The sequence below is a fragment of the Zonotrichia leucophrys genome, chromosome 4 (genome assembly GCF_028769735.1).
Source record: "Zonotrichia leucophrys gambelii isolate GWCS_2022_RI chromosome 4, RI_Zleu_2.0, whole genome shotgun sequence".
NCBI lineage: Eukaryota > Metazoa > Chordata > Aves > Passeriformes > Passerellidae > Zonotrichia > Zonotrichia leucophrys.
Genome location: NC_088173.1, coordinates 41575738 through 41600300, shown reverse-complemented (window position 1 = coordinate 41600300; position 24563 = coordinate 41575738). Strand labels below are relative to the sequence as shown.

The window sequence follows — 24563 nt, the reverse complement described above, 5'->3', positions numbered from 1 at the left end:
TACAGTTTTGATACATGTTCAGCAATGCCTATTAGCATAATTACTACACAGCTAATAGTATCAGAGTTGGTTTTACTTGTGGTGTTTCAATTTCTTGTTTAACAAGAAGTCATTTAAAGAATGATAATTAAAGTTATGATTGCTCAACTAAGCAACAAAATTGCAAGATGTGTCGCCCGAGAGATTTGACAGAAATCTGTAATTAAACAGCTCTTTACTAACTTCATAAGCATGTTAGTAAGTAATTGTCTCTACTGTTGAGTACTGGCTGAGGGAGGATTTCTTGCTTTATTGTGTACTTGACCATAATGTAGGTGTTCATCACATCAGTAACCTCTGTCATGAACTTCTTTATGCCAATCACTTGGTTTAAAATTTTTAAAAGTTTAATAGTAATAAAATGGTTATAAAAATAATACAAATTACAGCAATAAGAATTTGGACAATCAGAGTTAGGACAATAAAAAAGCAAACAATTACAAACATTCAGATGCTTTCCTAATAAAAGCATGTCCGCTAATAAAGGATTAACCCTTAAAAGCAAGAGCCTGTTGCATATTCCTATATCTCATACATGATGCAAACATCCTTTTGAACAATTTCTGTTTATTTCAAACCCCCCCCCCCTTCATCTTGTAAATCACGGTTTGGCTCCATGCAGTGTGAAAGGAGGTAGAAGCCTGGTCCTTCCCGATAAGGAGGCAATAATTCTCTTTGGGATTTTAGCGTCTTGTTACTGTTATTTCTGTGCGAAGTATTTCTTGATTATCTCATCCATTCCTTGAGCTAGTTAGAAAAATATCTTACATCACATCGTTTCTATTTTAATGTTATGTTGTTCTAACATAACACATATAATATTCATTTTAATATTTGCGAAAAGCCAATTATATAATATGCATTTTTCACAGGTTGGATTCAGGAAAAATCCTTCCCCCATAGGGAGGCTGGGCCTGCACGAACAGGCTCCCCAGGAAAGAGGTCACAGTACCGAGCTCAGGAAGCGTTTGGACAATGCTGACAGGCACAGGGGTTGACTCCTGGGCATGTCCTGTGCAGGGCCAGGAGCTGGATCGATGATCCTTGCGGGTCCCTTCCAACTCGGAATATGCCGTGATCTTACGCAGGGTATGAAACCTCATGCCTGCCCACATTTGACCTGATGTTGTTTGTCCAGCCCTAAATCGCAGGGTGGCGAGGACTCCGCAGTTACAAGAGACGAATTCCGTTCCGTGCCCGCCCCCAGAGGCGCCGCAGTCTCGGTGGGATCCCGGCCGATCCTGGAGCGCTCCGTGCCCGGCCCCAGAGGCGCCGCAGTCTCGGTGGGATCCCGGCCGATCCCAGCGCGCTCCGCCCCCGGAGCTCCCGGCAGCGCACGCACCGGACGAGCCCCGCAGCGCCCCCACCAGCGGCGGCGTGCACTGCGCGCTGCTCGCTCCCCGCCGTCCCCGCCGCGCGGGGGGAGGAAGTCTCGCGAGCGCGGGCTCGCGGCGCGGCTTGTGCGCTGCTTGGCGGCTCCCGCCGGGACGGGCCGGGCCGGGTCTCGCTCCGTCCGCCGGCCGCGCTCCAGGAACCACAGGCCGCCGCTTCTTCCTCCTCCTCTGCCGGGATCCAGTGTTCGCCCGCGCCTGCCCGCAGCGTGCAGCCCGCCGGACGCCACCAGCCCGAGCCTCGGCGGAGCGCCGTTTCCTCACGGCTGGGATCATGTCCGCCGGGCAGCCGCCGCCGCAGCCGAACGAGCCGCCTGCGCCGCCGCTGCCACCGGGCGCCAACACCAGCGAGGCCGCGGGGACGGGGCCGCCCTGCGCCGCCGGCCTGGCCGGGGGCGACATCAAGATGGAGGTGAGTCGGCTTGGCACGGCGGGGTCCCCCCGCTCCCCCGGCGGCAGGTGGGATACCCCGGCCGCGTGGGGCCGCGGGAGACAATGGAGGAGCGGCCGCGGGGCCGCACCTGGCAAAGCCGGGCCGCGCTCCTGTCCCGCCGCCCTCCCTTGTGCCCTCCCTGTCGGCGGGAGCACGGCCCGGCGGGGTGCGGGTGTCTGGGGGTGTCCCGACCCTCCGCGCCCCCTCCCTGCCGCGCAGGGCGCCTGAGAGCCGCGCTCGTCTCTCCGCTGGGACACGGGGACGGGAGCCCTGCGGCCGGGTCACGCCGCTTACTTGTGTTCCGAACCGGGCGGCGGGACCCCCCGCGCAGCCCAGGCTTTCTGTCTGCCCCTGCCTCCCCGAGACCCTGGCCAGCCTTTGCACTTCCTGCTCCAGCGGCGAGCTAGCCCGGCGGCTAAAAGCGTGAGGGATGCTTGTCTGCTGAAGTGCTTTAAAACTTTTTTCTATTTTTTTTTTCTTTTGAGGGGGAGGAAGACGGTGTGAGGGTTGTGGGAGGGTTGTTTTGGCAATAGGTGCATATATTCCAGAAATTTCAAGGGGTTGGAAGTGATTGCCTGGAGATGCTAATTCTATCGCAGCGTTGTTTCTTTAATGATAGCAGGAAACTGGTCGGTCCTGCTTTCAGCGCTGGGTGTTTTGTACCCTGAGTCACGCTGGGCTGTTCAACCTACTTGTTCTAAATAAATTTGCAAATGCCATGTTTTTCGGATGAACAAGTAGCCAAAGTACTGTGGGAAATAAATCTTGCTCGAGCCTGTAGAAATGGGCCAGTTCCAGGCTGGAGTTTAGCGTATGCAGGCTGAGAAACGCGTGCTCTGGAGGCGCTTGTGTGCGAGGGCTCGCTGTGCTGCCAAGTCCATTCCTCTTTTACCTTGGGAAGGGATTTCCTGGCATCCAGTGAAGTTTGGGTTGGAATGCCTTGGAGCCGTGAGCATTTGAAGGCCTGCCTTTCCCTGGTCTCCAGCTAAATTGCAAGGTTTTGTCATGTGCAGCAGATGATGGGCTCGGATGGGCGCGCTGCTGTGCTTTCCAGGTTCGGCATTGGGGGAGAAAGGGGCATTGGAACAGAAGTTCCAACGGTCCTCCTCAGTCCGGTGAGGGATAAGAGGATTTGGTTGTGACTCCAGAAGAGCTTTAGCCATAACTTCTTATGCTCAATTCTTTATATTTTGACTAGTGAAACATTTGTGTTAGGATTTTTCTGTTTCCACATGCTTTACCTGCCAGAGGAACTACCCACTGACAAACATCCTGTTTCTTGCCAGCCTTTGTTTCATCTGTTTCTTGCTTTTCCTGTTCCTTTGTTCTGTATTTGCCAGTAAAGATTGAATTTAGCCCCATTCTTACTTGGCTCAGATAAACAGACGGTTAATAAACACTTTAAAACATCTTGTTTGTTTCATTTTCTCACCCTTTCAAGAGTTATTTTGTAATATGTTACCTTAGCATTGTTTATGGGGAAGGATCATCTCACTGCTTTTAGTTTTAACAACAGAAGGTGAAAATGCATATGGGAGATGATGTGGAAAGTGTTAACCTAATGGCAGAAGAGACAAGGATAAAAAAGCCTTGATCCAAAAGAATTGGTAATTGAAGGCAGTATGTTAAGGATTTGGCAGGGAGGAAATGAGGGAGGACTGCCCTCTCCCAGTTGGTTGTACTGTTGTTAGTAGTACCATGGGTAATAAACATTATTTAATTTATTAACCTACATAGGAGAAAAATACAGTTTCCTAAACTCCTCCTCAGCTTTCAGGACAAAAGTGCAGTGTGGATTCTTGTTTAGTTTTGTTCCTTTAGTACAGAGAGATGAGGGATTGGGGTAGTCTGGCAAAAACCTGGAAATTACCCTCACTTCAGGCCTGGAGCTGGTACTTTGACAGTGCACCTCAGAGGCAGCGTCAGGGGGGTTGGCTCAGCACCCTGGCAGCGGCATGCTGATCTCCTGGACCACAGCTGCCTCCCTCATTCACATTGATGTGATGCCTTAATGATGGAGCTAAATCAGATTAGAGACCCAGCTCTGTCCCTCACCCCGTGGCAGGGATCTTGGATCCATCTCCAGGTAATTGTGTAGGAAATAACAGAGAGCTGACTACTGCCTATCCACCACCAGGTGCCGCAGCCAGCTTTTGCTGCTTTGATACAATGTGAAACAAGTTTGTTCTCCTTTAGATTCCCTTTTCCAGAAATATTTCTTCTTAATTCTTTTTCATCTCAGGAGTCTTTTGATGATGCATCTTTGGCAAAGCAAAAAGAAATCCAGGAAACTGATCCTACATATGAAGAGAAAATGGTATGTAATATTTGGGACTGTGTATAGCTGTTCAGTACTTATGCACTTATTAAAAAAAAGCAAAATAATATTGTTTGAAATATCTTAAATGGATTTTATAAAGATTTGTCTAGGTCTTAAAAAAATATTTAAGTAACTTGAAACAAAAGATATGCAGAAAAGCACTCCTGGGACCATTCTCCTTTCCAGCATTTTAAAGTTACCTGTAGAGCAGTTCATCCTGTAGGCAAGGGGGATTATAAAGAGTTGAGCATTCAGCTTCTCAGCCAGAAATGGAAAGATTCTCTAGGAATCTCTTTGTGAAGCTTTAGAGTCTTCAGGTTTTTGAAGATGGCTGCTGATTCAATGCTTCACGGGTTAGAAAGGAGAAAATTTGTTATTTTCATTGGGTTTTATTTTTTCATCATTTTTATAATGGAAGAGATGGAGTTGCCCATTCTTGACCATCTCATTGCAGTTTCTTTCTCGGTTCCTCCCTGTTTGCCTTTTTCCTGTTTGTAATTTGTGACTCCATGTGAAATTTCTTCATAGGAAAGTGAAACTGATTTTTAAAATTTGCTGCTTCCTGTGTTATTTATTCTTTCCACTGAAAATATCCCCATCATCTTCTGCATATTTCTTTGTGCTACTTTGTGGCACACTGAAGGAAGTGAACTTGGAATTGTCTCCTTAATTTCTAGACAGACACATTAACAAGGGCAGTTGTGTTTTAGAGATGCATTGATAAAGAAAATGGGAAGGGTGTCTCTGTTGGTGTAAGGATAGCTCAGGGTTGCAGAGTACAGCCTGATTTTTTCTGTGTGCTGTCTTAGAGACATAGATAATGTCTGTTAGTCCCTTGAACGAACTTCCTCTGGTGCAGTGAAAGAAAGTGTGGGCATGTGTGTGCAGGGCCAAAACTTGCAGAAGATTCCTTACTTAAGTTTTAGAATGAGGAACCTTCTGCAATGCAGTCTGCATCTCTTCTACTTCTGTTTTGTACAGCCAGTAAAAAAAAAAAAAGAAAAAGGGTCAGCAATTTGGATGGTAGTGAGATCTTACCTAGTTTAAACCTCAGAATCTTACAAAGTAAAGAAACAAAACCTATGAAGAATAGACAGGAAAACTTCAGTACAGTGGATGTGGATTGTAGCTGTGTCATTCAAGCTTAAAACAACCTTAGAGTGAGTCTGAGTCCTCTGTGGTACATGGAGGTCTCTTTTGTGGTCTCTTTATACTCTAATATTTTGTCTTCCTGTCTTTTCCATAGTGCAGGATCTGCTCACACTAAGAAGGAAAACACTCACAGAGCTGCCATTGCTCTTGGAGAAGCCTGGAACATATGTTCCTTTTTACTAAGAAAACTGACTTCCTATAGCTGTGCTGCAAATTGCTAAATACCAGGTTATGCTGTGGCAGAGTGTCAGAGTGGTTACTGTTTGCCTTGAAGCTGGTTTTGGCTTGTTTGTCTGTTCAGAGTTTTGGTGTAGCATTGGCAGGGTGTGTTGATTCCAAACGGAACCTGTCTCAACGAAGCTGAACCTTTCAGATACTAATATTGTCTGCTGTCATTTTTCTTGCACAGCAGAAACAGCAACTCCTATCAAAGGGGCAGCCTGATGAGTTAGGCTGAGCATATCTAAGGTCTCTGCTGCTGAAACATGTTCTGGCTTGTGGCCATGATCTGTCCTGTCCTCACTGTCCCCTTTGATGCCAGCCCTGTTGCTTATCTGACAGCAAGCACAGGGAGGCGCTGTATCTTGCTGAGCAGGCAGGTCATCAGCCCAGTAGGGAGCAGTTGTTGCCAGTTTGGTTAGAAATTAATTAGTACAGTGAAGAATCCTGTGTGTGATGTGTGGGGGAAAATTTCTGGGGAGTGGGACTATCACTTTTGATTGAATAAAGTTGTTTAAGGGAGTCTGGCTTTATCTAGTGAGGCTTGGGCAATCTTTGTGCCAAAGTCAGTTTGGCCACAGGTCTGTCTCACAGCTTGGATCTTGCTGCGTAGCAAAGATGAGCCTTGTCCCCACAAAAGAGTATTGAATCTGTCAGCAGCAGGTACATTGATGTTACTCATCTCTTCTTTGGTGTTGTAGTGATGTGTATAAAGGAATGTGAATCTATATTGAAAAAGTATTTGTTTGTTTTTCTTTTGAATTAATACATACTGGAATGTCTCACCTGTTCCATTTAATTTTCCTTTGTCACCAGCAAACAGACAGAGCAAACAGATTTGAGTATCTGTTGAAGCAGACTGAGCTCTTTGCTCATTTCATTCAGCCTGCTGCTCAGAAAACTCCAACTTCACCTTTAAAAATGAAACCTGGACGTCCACGAATAAAGAAGGATGAGAAACAGAATTTACTGTCAGCTGGCGAGTGAGTGATGACACGTACTATAAATAAGATTTTATTGTACTTTAAAAGTGGAAGTTGAACTTGCTAAGCTTTTGTCCTGTGTCTGTGTGTGTGCCTTTTATTTTCAACTGCCCATCTGTAAATTCATGATTGCTTAAGAATTCAAGGAGTTACAAGAGATTTGTGTTGCTGCTTTCCAACATGAAGAAAAGCAGGGCCAGAAAAGTAAGGCAGTCATGGCTCTAAATTGTAAGAGCTCATGGAGAACATCGCTATGCAACACCTTGCAGGCAGCTTGAAAATTGTAAGTCTAGAAATTTGGATTGCCTTCATTGCAGCTTGTGTGGCTGCAGTGTTTGGCAGGTGCAGCAGACCTTAAATGCAGTGTTGTTCCCTGTCTTGTAGTTAAAGGCCAGTAGTGATCCCTGTCCAGTCACTTTGGGCTGATATTTGAGCCTGCTGAACATGAATTCTAGGGAAGAATGTTGCTAGCAATTTCTTTGAGTGTTTGCATTCTGTATTGCAATATATACATTAGTTTACATTAGATTTAATTTTGCAGCAACTTGATGTCTTTTAAATTTGTCCAGAAACTTACTGCATTCTTGGACTTTTCCAGCTATCGACACCGTAGAACAGAGCAGGAAGAGGATGAGGAGCTGTTAACAGAAAGCTCCAAGACAACAAATGTCTGCACTCGATTTGAAGAATCTCCATCATGTGTGTTTCCTTCCTTTTTTTTTTTTTTGCCCCTGTTCTTTTTCTTCAAAATGTTAAAAATGAACTTGATTTGCATACTCTCCAAGGATAGTGAAATAATTTGGGGGGACAGGAGAGGGAGGAACTGAGCACTGAGCTAATGGTACAAAATGTATGATTGAGGAACTGCTTATTTTCGTTGTGGTCCAGAAAGATGATCCAGTGAGTCTTGTCCCTTAGCAATCCAGTTGCTGTGTTTCAGTTAATAAGAAAGATGATCCAGTGAGTCTTGTCCCTTAGCAATCCAGTTGCTGTGTTTCAGTTAATAAGAAAGAGTTTTTAAGTTTGTCATCTGATTATTTTTACATATGTAATCTATATTCTGATATAAAGGACCTAACAGCTTCCAATTTATTTAATGGTATTCAGTATTCTGTTGTTTTAATGTTTGACTGTGTTCTCATTTTGACAGTGATGATGGATTTAGAATTTCTGTGTGCTTTGGGTCCTTGCAGAAAACAAAGCTGTTGCAGCAACTTGCAGAAACAAAATTAATATCTTGCTGTCTCCACTCTGCATTGTCCTTGAATTTATTACTTGAATTTATTACTTGAATTTGTTCTGTATTTTTGGTAATCACTGTCAGTTGGCAGCCAACAGGTGGTAAAGTTCTTTCCGAAGTTTTTGTGTATCTTTGAATCTATTCTTTGATGTCTTTTAGATGTGAAATGGGGAAAACTGCGTGATTACCAGATCCGAGGCCTGAACTGGCTCATTTCTCTGTATGAAAATGGCATCAATGGCATCCTGGCAGATGAAATGGTATGCACAGGGCCTGTGTTTAGGATCACTCCAGAACACAGGCAGTACAATGCCATTTTAGTCCATCAGTGTGTGTATATATATGGGAGTTTTAATAACACAAAATGCAATATATAGTTTGCCAGTTTTATTTTTCTACTGTGTTTAAAATCAATAATTTTGAGAGTGTCAAAGGTATTTTAATTTAAATAAATCATGCAGGCAGGTTTCAGAAATATGGGAAGGGAATCCATCAGCCTTTAGGAACATCAGGTTGGTGGAGGGGACTTGTTCCACAGAATGACATGTCCTTTGTTTTCTGTCTAAATTGCAGGTGTTTTGTTATGGTATTCTTCAGCTGCCCTTGTGAGGAGAGTGTCAGATATGAAAAGAGCATCAAATGTGGAAACACTTCCTGTTGTTAGAGCCATGTGTAGATATTAGGATATGAGTGTCCTCTATGGACTGATGTCCACAGAACAGCTACAGCAGTGGGAATTTTCTTGAAAAAATTGTGCAAAGATAGATGTACCTAGGCAGCTGTGTTAAAATTTCTCATACATCATGACCATGGGCATTTCAGTTGGCACTGGCCAGCTGTGTATTTTTTATTCTTTTTCCCCAAAATATAAGGGATGAATGAAGAAGTTGTTGTAGTAGTTTCAAAGGCAGGTGTTTTTGTCCCCTTAATAATTTGAGATGTATCTCTTTTTCATAAGGAGTAGAAAAGAAGAGACATAACTCTAACATTTCAGTCTATTGCATTTCCTGTATCTTGTAATTTCTGTGTAATGAAACTAAAAGATAAGTTAGAAACAAAAGAGTTTAAATTACTGTTTAGTAACATGGTTCACTTTTAAATACATCGAGGTCTTTTTAAACATACATACTTATGAATAGATTTTTTTTTTGGCTAAATGGAGAGGGTTTTAACAAAAACACCTCGGAGGCTTTGTGAGTCCTTGGATTTGTGGTATTCCAATATCCATTTTGTGTTAAAGATATTAAATATTATTATTAATTTTTTTTTGTTTTGTCTTCGGTATTAATTTTTTTAAAGTTATTAACACATCTGACACAGCCTATGAACACTTTTCCACTTCTTGTACCTGGTGGATTTTGGTTTTTTTGAAGACAGAGACTCGAATTTTAGAAACAGAAATTACTTGTGCTGATGGCGTTTGGGGTTTTTAATTCCCATGCATTTGAATCATATTTTTGAATTACTTAAAGTATAGGAATTATCTGATTTTTTCAGTTTTTCCTCAGTTTTGTTTTAGTAAAAATTATATGTTGAAGATACCATGTTATACCAGACTTTCAGTATTTGTTTTCTTCTTTGAGATATGCAGTTTTTTACACTTTAAAAATTAATTAGAACATATTTACGATTGTGAAGCATTAATAACATAATCTATACAAAATATGACAGCATATATGACAATCTATAATATTATGGTGACAAAGTTATTAATATTAATGCCTCAGTAACTGAATAAATTAAAAAAAAATTCCTAAGGGTTCCTAATTTATTCACTTTTATGTCAAGTTTAAGAGAATACCTAAGTCAAATTTTTAAAGTTTGACCTCTAAATAACCTGAGTACGCCATAGTCTACAAAATAAAGTTTTAGGAAATAATGTTTCCTTGTACTTTTAACAAGTTGTCTTACTTGAAAGGTAAGGCAAAATTCTAACTTCATAATCCAGGGTTTCAGAGTGATACTCTTGCTACTTTGTTATTATGAAATGGGGGAAACCCGGCAAGCTTTTCCTAACCAGTGTTTTGATATGATTTTTGTAGCTCCCTCATTCATGTTTCAGTGCCTTCCATGCTGAGCTCAGAGCTCACTCTTGGGTTTTCATTTTCAAAGGTGTTTTCTGAGATGTTTTCTTTTTTCTAACACATTAATGTGTCTTCCAGGGTCTTGGGAAGACACTGCAAACAATTTCTCTTCTTGGCTATATGAAACACTACAGAAACATTCCTGGACCTCACATGGTGTTAGTTCCTAAGTCCACTCTGCAGAACTGGATGAATGAATTCAAGAGATGGGTACCAACACTTCGAGCAGTTTGTTTGATTGGTGACAAAGACCAGCGAGTAAGTTTGGATATGGCAGCTTTTCCTGTGTGTTCCTGTGTAAATCCAGCAGTCCTTCCCCTTTGCTTCCTGGGGAGGGACATTACTTGCATTTGTAGTGCTTTAAGACCTACAATGCTGCCTACTTGGAGTATAACCAGCTTACAATTCATATGTGTGTTGCCCAGATAATGCTTCATCACTTTATGTTCATAATTTCTTGTTCAAAGATTTGTGGTCTCCTTTTATGAAGACAAAACACTGCCTTCATGAGACTTAAAATAGGAAACTTGTAACAGGGCTGCTCTGTTCTTTTTGCTTTAAATTTGACAAAGCCTCAGTAACCAGCTGTCACCTTGTTACCTAGGCTGCCTTTGTGAGAGATGTGTTGCTGCCTGGAGAATGGGATGTCTGTGTAACGTCGTATGAAATGCTTATCAAAGAGAAGTCAGTATTCAAAAAGTTCAACTGGAGATACCTTGTTATAGATGAGGCCCACAGGATTAAAAATGAAAAATCAAAGGTAATTTATTTTACTCTAAGAAAGAGATCTGTGTGGGTTATTTAGGTGGTGGTGTAGAGACTAGTAATGTTTATATATATATATGTTTAATATTTGGTGATGTCTCAATGCCATTCAGTTATCAGAAATTGTAAGGGAATTCAAGACTACCAACCGGCTGCTGTTAACTGGAACTCCACTTCAGAACAATTTACATGAGCTCTGGGCACTTCTCAACTTCCTTTTGCCAGATGTCTTTAACTCAGCTGAAGTAAGTCTTTTGTTTCTGAATCAAATTAATTTTGCTGGTTTTTCCAATTTGAAAGTAGACTGGATATGTATAGTTAGTGGTGTCAGTTACTGATAAGTGATAGATTGAGTTAAAAATGTTTGTTACAAAGCTTTTCATAAAATAGGCCAAATAAGGTAATTTGTTCTTTTACTTCCTGGCCATATGAGAGTTGTATTTGTTCACCATCGTGATGCTATTGTACCTTGAAAGGAAGCCTCTTCTAAACCAATTATTTTGTTGATACAGGATTTTGATTCGTGGTTTGATACCAACAACTGTCTAGGGGATCAAAAACTGGTGGAGCGCCTTCATATGGTGAGTCCTTTTGGCTTTTATACAAGGGTTACGTTTACCTAAGTTAAATCCCAGGCAGTTCTTCTAATGCTTCTTATGATAGACTATGAGGATGAGAGAGATTACTCCACAAATTTTCAGTCAAGCAAAATGAAGTCAAAGGACACAGAACCATTAGGTCAAAGATTTTGACCTAATCTTTAAGTCTCTCAAATGAAGCACATGTATATCCCACGTATAGCAAATAATTTCTCCATATAGGTTGCTATTTTTTTTCAGATTGTCTAACACTAGATCATGTATCTGTGATAAAGAATATCTGCTCTTTGATTCGTCCATTGACCTGATAAGTGTTTCAGTTTCCAAAATGCATTTAATGATGAACCTCTTCCAGGTGCTACGACCATTCCTTCTGCGTCGCATCAAGGCTGATGTGGAGAAAAGCTTGCCTCCAAAGAAGGAAGTTAAAATTTATGTGGGCCTCAGCAAAATGCAGCGAGAATGGTAATTAATGCATGTGCTTGACTGGGCTGTGGTTAAGGCTCAGAAGGAATGTGCTGTCTGTGACTTGAAGGTTGTGTAGAACTCAATTTATTCTCTCTGGTATTTTTACCTGTTTCTTTCTGACACTGCTGTGACAGAACCATGCATGTCAGGGAGATTTACCTGATTAAATGAAGGGTAGAGTGAGCTTTAAGACAGTATTTGTAGCCTAAAGACTTAGGAGAAGTTGCTTAACTTCTTGCTTGAAGGAAAGGAGGTTCAGGAGGAACCTTTTTGCTCTGCACAACTCCTGGATGGGAGAGTGCAGCCGAGGGGGTCATCAGCCTCTTCTCCCAGGCAACAGAGCAAGAAGAAATGGCATCAAACTACACCAAGGGAGGTTCAGGTCAAACATCAGGAGGAATCTCATAAAGGAAAGGGTTGTCAAGCATTGGAATAGACTGCTCAGACAGGTGATGGATTCACCATCTCTGGAGGTATTTAGGAAACAGCTGGACGTGGCACCCAGTGGATGGTGGTGTTTAGCCTAAAGTTGGAACTGATGATCTCAGAGTTCTCTTCCAACCCAATCGATTCTGTGAGTCTGTGCTACATTTCTGACTTGCCCAGAGGCGAAAGAATGACACCCAAACCATGTCCCATGGCTGCCATGATGCTGAGGCCAGGTTCTGTCTCCCACAGGCTTTTCCTGGCTTACACATATTCAAACCTTTCCTCCTCCTCCCCCTGCACCAGCAAAAGATGCAGCTTGTAAATCATCCCCCAGCTTCATTTTAGACTTCATTTTAGAGTGAACAGAAGGGTTTTTCTTTCCTTGCTGTAGGTACACCCGAATCCTGATGAAGGATATAGATATCCTGAACTCAGCTGGGAAGCTGGACAAGATGAGACTGCTGAACATCCTGATGCAGCTGCGGAAATGCTGCAATCACCCTTACCTCTTTGATGGAGCAGAGCCTGGCCCACCTTATACAACAGACATGCATTTGGTCACCAACAGTGGCAAAATGGTAGTTCTGGACAAATTGCTACCTAAGTTGAAAGAACAAGGTATGTGTCTCCTTTCTAGGGTTTTGAGAGTTTTTTGGTTCAGTAATGTTTTTGTGTATTCTGAGCAAAACCCAGCAGACTTTAGCCAGGATTATTGTGGGTTTCTAGTATGATACCAGCTTGGATCAGTAGTCCATAATGGCTTTTTGTGCTGAAGTGTTTTGATTTCTTTTTTTTTTTTTTCCTATTTTTTCATCCCAGCTAAGTTCACACCATAAAAATATCATTTGATTGGGGCTTTAGATTTTCTTTCATAGTCTTATTAGCTATCTGAAATATAATTTTGTAGTATTTTAGCCACACCTTTGATTTACCATGAAGGACCATTTCAGATTCAGAGTCCTCATACATAGTTCAAGTCAAATCCTGTGTGAAATGTTGGTCTTTCTTGCTGGATGTGATTTTGAACAGTACCTGAGTTTTTTCTGTGTATTCTATAAACACTCAGACATAGGGGAACCCTTGAGTTGTTTAGAAAGTTATTTTGAAATGGAAAAGTTAGCTTTGAAATGGATTACTGTAAAATTCACTTGCAATAGAGTTTTGACACTGGAATAAATTTTTAACTCACTATTTTTTGAGTATGCTTACAGTAGTAACCTTGCTAAAGAAGTTGAAGGTAGGTTTGTGAGTGGGGACACTTTACAGAAAAACCAAACCACATCTCAACCTCAACCTTCTGTAGTACAGAAGTAAACTGTACTTTGTATCTAGGTATCATCCAGGCAGCTGTGGCTGTATAACTCAAGACTAAAAACCAAACAATTCAGTGGTTACTGTGCTTTTTTCATCTTGGTTTCTTCCTGATATCAGGTTTATTGATGAGGTGTTGTAGTTAATACTGGACTGGTCTCAAATCAAATTCGTATCCTAAACAAGAGAGTTCAGTTCTTGAGTTCGGACTCAAGACTTAACCCTCGAGTCCAAAGGACCATAAGGAAGTAGAAACTTTGTTATATCCTGTGTTTTACTTAAATTTCTCCAGTAGACTGAAAATGGTTGGGTGTATATGCATAAAGTACTGAACATTTACTTTTTTTTAAGTTGTTCTTGGCAGGTAAGTAAACGGACAAGAACAAACTTAAGAAGAATTCACTTTATTTCTAGAGATCTTAAATCCAAAACAAACAAATACTTCAAAATTTTATTATTTATACTTGATGATGTTTTTATATTTGTGTTACCATCTTACTCTGCCATGTCTGGGAACTTTTCTTAAGGAGTACAACACAAAATGAAAAGGAGAAGCCAGCCATTAATTAGACAGTAACATATCAGGGAAAGACAAAAGTGTCCTATGGCATGAATGTGCTGTGGCAGCAGCAGCTGCAGCCCTGCACTGTAGTTTGGGTCTGAAATTCAAACAAATTTTCTTCTTCGTACATGGAATTGCCCTCCTTCCTTTTCTGGTAGTGCAGACTTGGAGAGTTTGTTTAATCTTATGTTTTGGTGGAAGCATAAGAAACCTTTTTACCCAAACAGGCTCAAGAGTTCTAATCTTCAGTCAGATGACAAGAGTTCTAGATATTTTGGAAGATTACTGTATGTGGAGAAATTATGAATATTGCAGACTGGATGGACAAACTCCTCACAATGAGCGACAGGTATTTACAGCTTTAAGGATTGTATTTATGTAAAAATACTGCTTGTAAAACATTTTGTTTAACTGATACATTCTTTTCATTTATTTAGGCTTCAATTAATGCATTCAATGATCCTGACAGCTCAAAATTTGTGTTCATGTTGAGTACACGAGCAGGAGGTCTTGGAATCAATCTGGCTACTGCTGATGTTGTAATTCTCTATGATTCAGACTGGAATCCACAAGTAGATCTCCAGGCTATGGTAAGATGTCAGATGGAAATTATGTTTTTTTTTTTTCTTTTTCTCACAGAACTTTGCTAGAAATGTGGACTTCCATAATAAATTGGTATTTTCCCATTTTAGCACAGGAGCAGGATTTGTAAGACTAATTTTCAGTTCAAGTGCAGCTTCCACTGTGTCCTTGGTCACATTTGGATTATACAGTGTTTTATGCAGTGGGAAATGCTGGGTGTATGCTACACCTCTTAGTATTGTTTAATGCAAATAGCCTACTTGAGTAAGTAAAAATGAATTAAATCTAGGTTGTTAATCCCAAAACTATGAAGCTCTAAAGCTTTACTATTGTGGGGAGTGGAGGTGAATATGTTTTCACAGTTTTTCCTGCGATCTTGAAAATAAGATAAAGAAAAGTTGAATTTAACTTTTCAAAAACTGCTTTTATGGTGATGGTAATGAAAGGATCTCATTTTAGCGACTATCCTTAGGGGTTTTTTGAAGTCGATGTGGATGCATCTCCATCCTGGATACATGTCAAGGACATTAGTGAGCACCTAAGAAAGCAAAGCTATCTAAAAACCGCCAGTGGATTTTTGGTTTTTTGTTTTTGGGGTTTTTTTGACAAATGAGGCTTTTCAGAGACAAGTCTTGGAAATGTCTTTAATTATTTCAGTTAACCTGTGGGTCTCAAGTACTCTAGCAAAAATCACTTCAAAAGAACGATGGAACTGGTGTCTAATAGCTCAAATGAGGCAGTACCAGCTACCACTACAGGTGTATGTTGAGAATACTGATTCTTCCAGTGGTTCATGTTTCACTAGTCAGGAGAGGCAGGGTATTGTATTTTTCTTGAACTATTCATGGCACTACTGAAGGATTTTGAGAAAGGCAGCTTTGGTCAGCAGAGAGGTGATTTCTTCATGCTTTGATTCTACAGAAGGTTTCTTGAGCTCAGAAGCATCCAAGTCTTCTCGTCTGTGTGATTTAATGAAAAACCCCTGCTGTAAATCCTGCTTTTTTTAAGCTATGACACATAGAGACAGACTCACTGTCAATGTTATTGAAAAAAAAAACCCAAACTTGCAATGTAGATAAAAATGTAATATCTTGGGTAGCCATGGATAGCTGTAAACATTGAAGTGACCTGTGCTGTTCTCTTTTGTAAATTCGTGTGCTGGAAATAATGAAAATCTTAAACCCAGTTATGTAGCCATGCTGGAAGGCAAGTGCTAAATGTTTTGTCACTGTTTTGGGCAGGATCGAGCGCACAGAATTGGGCAGACCAAGACTGTGCGGGTGTTCAGGTTCATCACAGACAATACCGTGGAGGAGAGGATAGTGGAGCGGGCAGAAATGAAGCTGCGCCTGGATTCCATCGTCATCCAGCAAGGCAAGTACATGACGGCACTTTGTATCTAGGGTGAAATTCCCTTCTTCTCCCATTGTAAATCATGGTGGAATCAGCCAGTAAGAACCAGTGGGAATGTTGCTTTTGCCTCAGCTGAGCTCTGAAGGGAGTGTGCAAATGCCTCATCTACTTGAAAATTTGTTTTACTGTAGGAGTAGGCATTTCCTCACTAACTTTTTGCTTACCTGCCTAGTGGGATATAGTCAGATTTGGCTTTTTAAAGCACTCAGTTTCTTCTTTAAGTTTAAATGAATGCCTTTCCTTTTTCTAATAGGTGGAGAAAAGTAAGGTAACCTTAGTTGACTTGCTTGGAATCAGTAATATGTAGCTTGTATGTGTATAAGGGGGAGAACATCCTGTATTGCTCCTTCCATAACATAAACTCTTTAGTGAGTTGCTATCCTCAAGCATTTTTATCTTTAGGAAGATTGGTGGATCAAAACCTGAATAAACTTGGAAAGGATGAAATGCTGCAAATGATCAGACATGGAGCAACACACGTGTTTGCTTCAAAGGATAGTGAGATTACAGATGAAGATATTGATCACATTTTGGAAAGAGGGGCAAAGAAGGTGAGAAGGTTTGAAAAGGGGAAGCTCACCTGTAGATCTAAATGTGATGGCAAGATAGTGAGTCTCTGGATGATAACTTGGTTCCAAGCTGGAGAGAAAAGGGGTTTTTGCTGTAGAGGGTTTTTGTGTTACTCAGTTGTGTTTGTTTTTTCTGATGTTGTCCATAAGATGTTTTATAGTCAAGTACCTTCTAGAATGGCTCCTCTTCTTTCTGGCAATGGGATGTTTTAAAATGAAGTACCTTTCAGAGTGGCTCCTTTCTGGAATGAGGTGTTTAATAATGACGTGCCTTCCAAAATGGCTCCCGTTCTATCTGGGAATGAGATGTTAAATAATGAAGTACCATCCAAATGGCTACTATTCTTTTCTGTATCCCCTGTCCAAGACTGCGGAAATGAACGAAAAACTTTCAAAGATGGGTGAAAGCTCCCTTAGGAATTTTACTATGGATACTGAATCTAGCGTGTATAATTTTGAAGGGGAAGACTACAGAGAAAAACAGAAGGTAATGTTTTAAGTTTCTTTTGGAGGAATGCACTGAATTGCATGTTTTAATCATACTTATTTAAGAGGTGTTGGGTAAAATACAGTGTCATCTATGAAAGTAGTTTAAATAACACTTATAACACTTATAATGAAGTAGATGTAGATCTAATTTTACATAAAACTTGTAGCTGGTCTCATGGTCTTGCAAGACTTAATTTTTGGTTTTGGGGGTGATGGGGTTTGTTTTTACAGTTGGCATTTACAGAGTGGATTGAACCACCTAAAAGAGAAAGAAAAGCCAATTATGCTGTGGATGCTTACTTCAGAGAGGCTCTTCGAGTCAGTGAACCAAAAGCACCCAAGGTGAGTTGAGTAATCAAAAGAAATAAAATTTTTAAATATGCATGGTAAATGGCTAAAGCTCTAAGCAACAAATAGGTCTTATGTCATAAAAACTGCTCTGTTCACTTTTATGAAGTGGAGAGACTATTTAAATTTAGAAAAAAATTTCCAGAAGACTTGAGACAAACTTCTGTGAGAAAAAATAAGAACAGTATGAAACTTGTAAGATGTTAGGGAGGCTAAGATCAAGATTTTTCTGGTTCTTATTTAAGCAGCTCTAAATTTTCCTGTGGAAGATTGATGCTTTAAACACGTGTGACTTTTTCACCAGCCACCTCCTCCTCCCAAAACACCTCTCTTCTCCTTCTCTCACTGCTCTTTTACTTTTAGAATTCTTTGTGATGGTTGGTGTGTCTTGCTTGGTGTGACTTTTTTCCCCCCAAGTTAAGAGAGTGCATTTTTGTAATAATAATGCTTTTTGTTTGCTCATAAACTTAAATCACTTCTTAAAGAAAGCAGATTCTGGATGTGAAAGGAAGCAAATGCAAACTTTGTGTTTCAGGCTCCACGGCCTCCAAAACAGCCAAATGTACAGGACTTCCAGTTCTTTCCTCCTCGCCTGTTTGAACTCTTGGAAAAAGAGATTCTCTACTACAGGAAAACAATTGGTTACAAGGTAACTGAAGAATTTCCTTGGCCAGAGGGATGGAGCACCTCTCTTAAGAGGAAAGGCTGAGAGTTGGGATTGTTCACTCTGGAGAAGCAAAGGCTCTGGAGCAACCTGATTGCAGCCTTTCAGTACCTAGAGGGGGCTTACAGGAAAGCTGAAAAGGGACTTTTTACAAGGGAGTGACTTTAAACTGACAGAGGGCAGGTTTAGGTTGGGTATTGGAAGGAAATTCTTCACTGTGAGTGTGGTGAGGCACTGGCACAATTTGCCCAGAGAAGCTGTGGATGACACACATTCCACTTCCCTGGAAGTGTTCAAGGCCACATTGGACAAGCCTTTGAGCATCCTCATCTAAGCAGAAGGTGGGGGTTGGAAAAGAAATGATCTTTAAGGTCCAGTCCCTTCTGTGTTATTCTGTAAATTCTTGCAATGGAACAGTTTAATGCAACAGTAGGAGAATATGTACTTTTCCAGCCTTTCACAGTAATTTAAATGAAGTAAATTCATGTTCAGCTATAGAAACTATTAGGTTATATTAACAGAAAGGTGACAATTAGTAATTATCTGTGAAAAATTCAGTTTTACAAAGTGCAAAATCTTTCAGGTACCTCGTAATCCTGATCTCCCAAATGCAGCCCAAGCACAAAAGGAAGAGCAGCTTAAGATTGATGAGGCTGAACCTCTTAATGATGAAGAACTAGAAGAAAAAGAGAAACTTCTAACCCAGGTATTGTTGGGTCTTCAATGAGACTGAAATCAGCTGAAGCTTGTTTTGTGTTTCACAGCATTATGGGAACATTTCTTGGTCACTGATTGGCATGTGCTGTAGTTAACAGATCTGCAAAGTTTGGTTCAGACTGAAAAGAGTTTCTAGCATTAGGTTTGTCAGAGGCCTATGTCATAGGATATCTTTGAGGAATGTGCACCAAGTTAGTGCGCTTGGATTCTCCTGAATCCTTGTCTGGCATTGACTATAGACTGTGATGTCTTTCCATGAGACCTTGCAGGATGGCTGCAGAGTTGGGTGTGCTGCATTCCACATTATTTAATGCACATATTCTGCCTCAGTGTCACACCCATATGGAAGTGAATCTCGGAGTCTGAGCAGTCAGTTTTCCTAAACTACATCTGGTAGTGGATAGTTCCCCTCGCTAAAAGAAGGGTGTGAGCTGAATAGGTATATAATTAGGAAGCCTGTATATTTAAATAATTTAAAACAGGTGAATGCTTGATATGCTTTATTTGGATATTTTATTTACACGTTGTATTTTGGCAGGGGATCGGAATTACAGGACAGGATTTCTTGCTTGCGTAGTAATGAGCTGGAACAGCTCACTGTGGAGACACCAGAATCACAGAGGTCAGGCATCAGTACAGTCCAGTAAGCTGTGGCTAAATCACAACATGGCTGGCACAACTTGCTTCTTCCCACTACTTGTAAAAGCTACTGGTAATATGAAATGAACCTACTTTAGCTCATGACTTCAGCAGTGCTACATGTGTCTCTGCTGAAAATCACCATCACAAGATGGCTTTAGTCCTTCTGAGGGAAAGTGACCATGCAGTGGTCACTGCAATGATGCAATTGTCTGTGAGGCACTTGGGGGGCCTTTTTGACAAAAACAAAAGCCATTACACTGCTTTCACTTGAGCAATTTTTTTTCTTAGAAAGTAATCCCACAGAGAGACTATTAGGAGGAGGAGACTGTTAATTTTTCAGCTGAAAACTTATCAGAAATTACTAGGTAAATAAAGAATTAGTGCTAGTCATTTTGCAGTATTTAAATAGAGAGACTACAGTGACTGCAGTATGAAAAGAGTTCTACTAAATTAAACTGCAGAGAAAGAAAAGGTTTAACACTGTGGAATGATGGAAGTGTTACACGCAATTTCAAGAAACCAGTTGAATCAAATTCAGAGATGGACAAATCCTGAACCTCTGTGCAATGTTTCCTCTTGATTGCTGTATAGGGCTTCACTAACTGGAATAAGAGAGATTTCAACCAGTTCATCAAAGCCAATGAGAAGTGGGGCCGTGATGACATTGAAAATATAGCACGAGAAGTCGAAGGAAAAACCCCAGAGGAAGTCATTGAGTATTCAGGTAACTTAATTCTGTGCTCAGCTCTGAGAGTATCTAACTCTGCTTGGCTCGTGTGAACTGCCTGAGAACATGGTAACATCCTACTGCTGAGAATTTCTTACACTGCTGTTTAAGATTTTTGGGGTGGAATTATATTGATGTGTTTTGGATCTGCTGATGTGTCTTTTACCGTCATTACCACCTGCACATCTAAGGCTGTACTAAAATGCACACATAAACTCCTCCTGAGCCACTTCACTATATCCTGAATCTAACTGGGTAGCACTGTCTTCAGTTCTTGTTAATTTTTACAAAAGGAAATGCTGAGAAACACTGCTAAGCTGAAGAGATTTCCCTTTTCCTTGTATTCATTAAAGAGAAGTTAACCTTTGCCTCCTCCTCGAGAGCAGAACACAGTAAATACATCACAATTGAGCCTACAGTGACCACTGGTAACCTGAGTCCACTTGGCTACTTAACCTCTCTTTAGAAGAGGTTTTTTTTTCCACTGTAGTGTAGCTGCAAAGTCCTGGCACTACATTTCTAAAGGTGTAGAGCAAGTTGAAAATGTGAAAAAATCTTCTACAAAAACCCCTTATTTAAACACCTGATTGTCTTCCAGGCACTTGCTTGTCTTCGGGCACTCAGTTGCCCTCTTGCTTCTCTTGATAAAACTGTGTTCTGTTACATCCATTTTCATTTGAAGAAGCTTTTTTCCTTTGAGGAGACTGACACACAAAAGTCTTACTGGCCTGTATTGTACCTCACTTAAACTGAAGATTGCAGTATCTACCCTCTTCAAAATAGCATTTGTACTACTGCAGCACATGGTAGCTGGAAGGGAAGGTTTCTTACCAGCTCAAGCCATGTCTGTTGTTACACAGCAGTAAGCTCTGGTAAAAGGAAGGAACAGCTAACATCCTTTTTTTAAGGTTAAACCTCTGACTTTTACAATGCATGATAAGATACTAAGAAGTTGTTCTTTTCTTAGCTGTGTTCTGGGAAAGATGCAATGAACTCCAAGACATAGAGAAGATCATGGCTCAGATTGAAAGAGGAGAAGCCAGAATTCAGAGACGAATCAGCATAAAAAAGGCTCTTGATACAAAGGTGGGTTTGCTCAGTTTCTTGCTTTTTTTTCCTGGTGCCAGTGAGGGGAGATGCCTCTGGCCTGTCTGGCCAGTGCTGCTTATGTATGAAGACATCTTGGGCATGACATTGGCCTCTTTGCATAACACTCAGCAATTTCTTCCCGTGGCTTTTCCATCCCACGGAAGTGTTGTGATGACGCCCTTAGCTATGGTCTACCTTGGTGTTTGTAACAGTCTTGTGTATTACAGCACGCAGTTCAGAGTGCTGTGTACTCCTGTACATGGTACAGGCTTTGGGGAGGAGCACAGTTCCTTCTGGACACATGGAACTGAAATTAAGAGAGAGAGAGAGAAATGGAGAGAGGGGGATGGAGTCAGAGAGAGAGGGATGGAGAGGGGGAGAAATGGGGGAGATAGAGGGATGGAGAGAAAAATGGAGAGGGATAGAGAGATGGAGAGAGAAATAGAGGAAGAGGGGGAGAGAGGTAGGTGGGGAGAGAAATGGGTAGAGCAATGGAGAGAGGAACATAGGAAAACAGGTGGAGAGAAATGGAGTTAAGTAGAAACAGAGACAGCAGAAGACAGGGAGTTAGAAACATGAGATTAGAGAGCACTTAAAAAAGACTGATCCAACAGAGGAAGCTTTTGTTCTTGTTTGTGTTTCACCAAGTAGTATTTGGTAGTGAAGAGATTTATAGTTAATTAAGACACTTTGTAGGAATTTTCTCCCTATTTCAGGTTTGCTGAGTTAGTTGTCTTCTAGGGAAGAAGTGTCAGACTCAATAAGCCAGAAGGCAGCCAAACCACATGCTAACTGTCATGTACCTTTTTACTCTTACTCTGACTTTACCAGTTCCTAAAGATTTTTGTCAAAAAGGATCGTTGCCATTTGAATCCTGACCAGTCTTGCCTGTTTTTAGGTGTAGTGAAAGTCTGCCATTAGTCAAAAGATTACAAAGCTGTCTGTTGTCTAAACCAGAGTTTGCCCGTTTAGATAGCTTTGATAAATGCACTGTTCTGAACCTACAGTCATTTTCTTTTGGAGACTTAGCATGGGAGATCCTTAAAGATCTAGTTTTCTGTCTTCATGTGATTTAATGCTTTTATACAAGACTTCCATGCTAATTCTGACCTATTTCTTAGCTTTATGTGGTCTTATTTGTTTTGTTCAGATTGGGAGATATAAAGCCCCTTTCCACCAACTAAGAATATCCTATGGTACTAATAAAGGGAAGAATTACACCGAAGAGGAGGATCGCTTCCTAATCTGTATGCTTCACAAACTAGGATTTGATAAAGAAAATGTCTATGATGAATTAAGACAATGTATCCGAAACTCGCCGCAATTCAGATTTGACTGGTTTCTCAAGTCCAGAACTGCAATGGTATATATATATATACATATATATATATATATCTATATATATATATATATATAGCTCTTTTTTGTTCATGAATGCCTATCACAATATTAAATTAAATTAATTAAATTGCTGCTGAAATACTGAGGTAGGTGCATGGGAACAAGGCTTTACCTCTTTATAACTTTCTGACAACTGTACGGGTGTCAAATGTAGCCATGGCAAATGGGAGGAGAAGTTCAAAATTCTAAGGTACACTTTTCCAGTTTGAGTTAAATATAAATGTATTTTGCAAAGCAAACATCTGCAATCAAATCCATCTCTGTGAAGCCTGCCAGGAAGTAAGTATCATGAAATATTTAATTGTTTCTTTGTTATTCTGGCAAGATCCAGCAAAATACTTACCTACTCACCAGCATTTTTAATATTCTAAGAGGATTTTTACATTAAGTGGCTGCCTAAGGTACTGATTGAATATGTTGTGTAATGCAGGAGCTACAAAGGAGGTGTAATACTTTAATCACACTCATTGAAAGAGAAAACATGGAACTGGAAGAAAAGGAAAAGGCAGAAAAGAAGAAACGTGGACCAAAACCATCTTCAGTAAGATTTAGAAGGCATTTCTGTGAAAAAGCTCACTTGACAACAGTGTTTTTCCAAGTGTCTAGGACAAGTGATATCTAAAGTTATTTGAAACCAGCAACTTAGAGAGCAATGTTAAAAGCTGCCTAAAGTTCATGTCAGTGTTCGGCTAGTCCAGTTGAGGATGTCAAATAGAAGAAAAAAGGTTCTTAAGTATAGCTCACATGCTTTGGAGCAGATAAACTTGTTATGTTTTGGATCACTGGGTTGGTACACTGTATAGATTTACCCTGGTAAGTACATCAGGGATGTATTTGGCATTTTGATTTATAGAATCTGCTAAATCATTCACAGATCTATTTACAAATGGGCCTGTAGAGCTAGATTTGGGAAAACAGCACAAATGCTTCACAGCGCTCTTTGCTGACTAAATTCAAAGTATTGCTAGTATGCAAATAGGCCTGTTTTGTAATTAAAATATCACCTTTATGTATTTTCCTACCTCCATTTGTTCAGGTTGTTGCCTAGAGCTGTCAAAGCAAAAACTTAAAAGCACAGCTTACTTGACAGATGTGCAGAAATCAGTAAGGTTAATAGTGATGGAATATTAAGTTTCTTAGACGTGTTCACAGAGTATTTAAATGGGTATTTAGAAATACCTTTTCATAATAGGAAGTTTTATACCATCCTTACTTGTTTTTATACACTTTCTACCTCTGTGAAATCATGCTCTTCCAGATGTGGAGAATGACAAACAGCAGAAAAGATGTGCATATTTACTATATGCCACACTTGCAATTTATCATATTTTAAAGCTGCCAGGGTGTCAATCTTCTCCATCTGCTTTGTTTTGAAACACATTGCTTGCTCACAACCTTTCTGTATGGCAACAACTTACTGCAAAATCTTATCTTGCAGGCACAGAAGCGCAAAATGGATGGCACTCCTGATGGGCGTGGGAGAAAAAAGAAGCTAAAGTTGTGAATGCAGAATTTTTTTAATCTCTAAATTTAAGAAGTAGTTCTTTAATTTACGGGTCTTCATAAGATGTACTGTATAATGCTTAACTGTTTGGAAGAACATTGGGTTCATCTGTTTATTGAACTAGAACATAGTACTTAATTGTAGTTTCACTTTTTTAAATGCAACAGCTGTGCTGAATTTTTTTTACCATTAACACTTGAAGTAATAAATTGTCTTCATTTATTAATAAGGCTTCTTGTGCCCTTTTTTTCATTAATGTTTCCACTTCAATGCATATTTATTTAGTTATCCCCCAGTTTGTTTCATCTTAGGTTGTTGTGAACATTATGATAAACAGAACTGTTCAGTGGTGTTTTCTTGGTACAAGCCACCACTCAAACTCTATTTCTGGAAATTTTGTGGCTCTGACTTTACCTTTACTGA

The 24563-nt window shown here is 40.5% G+C and overlaps 1 protein-coding gene across 3 annotated transcripts; it reads left to right on the top strand.

Annotated features, from left to right (window-relative positions):
* Positions 1–1496: 1496 nt before the first annotated feature.
* On the top strand, positions 1497–24341 carry SMARCA5 (SWI/SNF related, matrix associated, actin dependent regulator of chromatin, subfamily a, member 5). 3 transcript variants are annotated; one of them, XM_064711296.1, is made up of 24 exons: positions 1497–1842; positions 4106–4180; positions 6371–6537; positions 7136–7236; positions 7937–8037; positions 9940–10119; positions 10466–10621; positions 10740–10871; positions 11139–11207; positions 11581–11690; positions 12514–12740; positions 14223–14344; positions 14433–14585; positions 15819–15951; positions 16393–16541; positions 16927–17046; positions 17280–17390; positions 17932–18045; positions 18644–18766; positions 20011–20143; positions 21114–21232; positions 22386–22598; positions 23067–23177; positions 24075–24341. In XM_064711296.1, the coding sequence occupies exons 1-24, from the start codon at positions 1705–1707 to the stop codon at positions 24138–24140; spliced, it is 3123 nt and encodes a 1040-aa protein (XP_064567366.1). In that variant the 5' UTR covers positions 1497–1704; the 3' UTR covers positions 24141–24341. The 3 variants fall into 3 exon arrangements, with proteins under 3 accessions (XP_064567366.1, XP_064567367.1, XP_064567365.1); XM_064711297.1 differs by having other exon boundaries at positions 15819–15955; positions 16397–16541; XM_064711295.1 differs by lacking the exon at positions 22386–22598 and having other exon boundaries at positions 1556–1842.
* Positions 24342–24563: the final 222 nt, after the last annotated feature.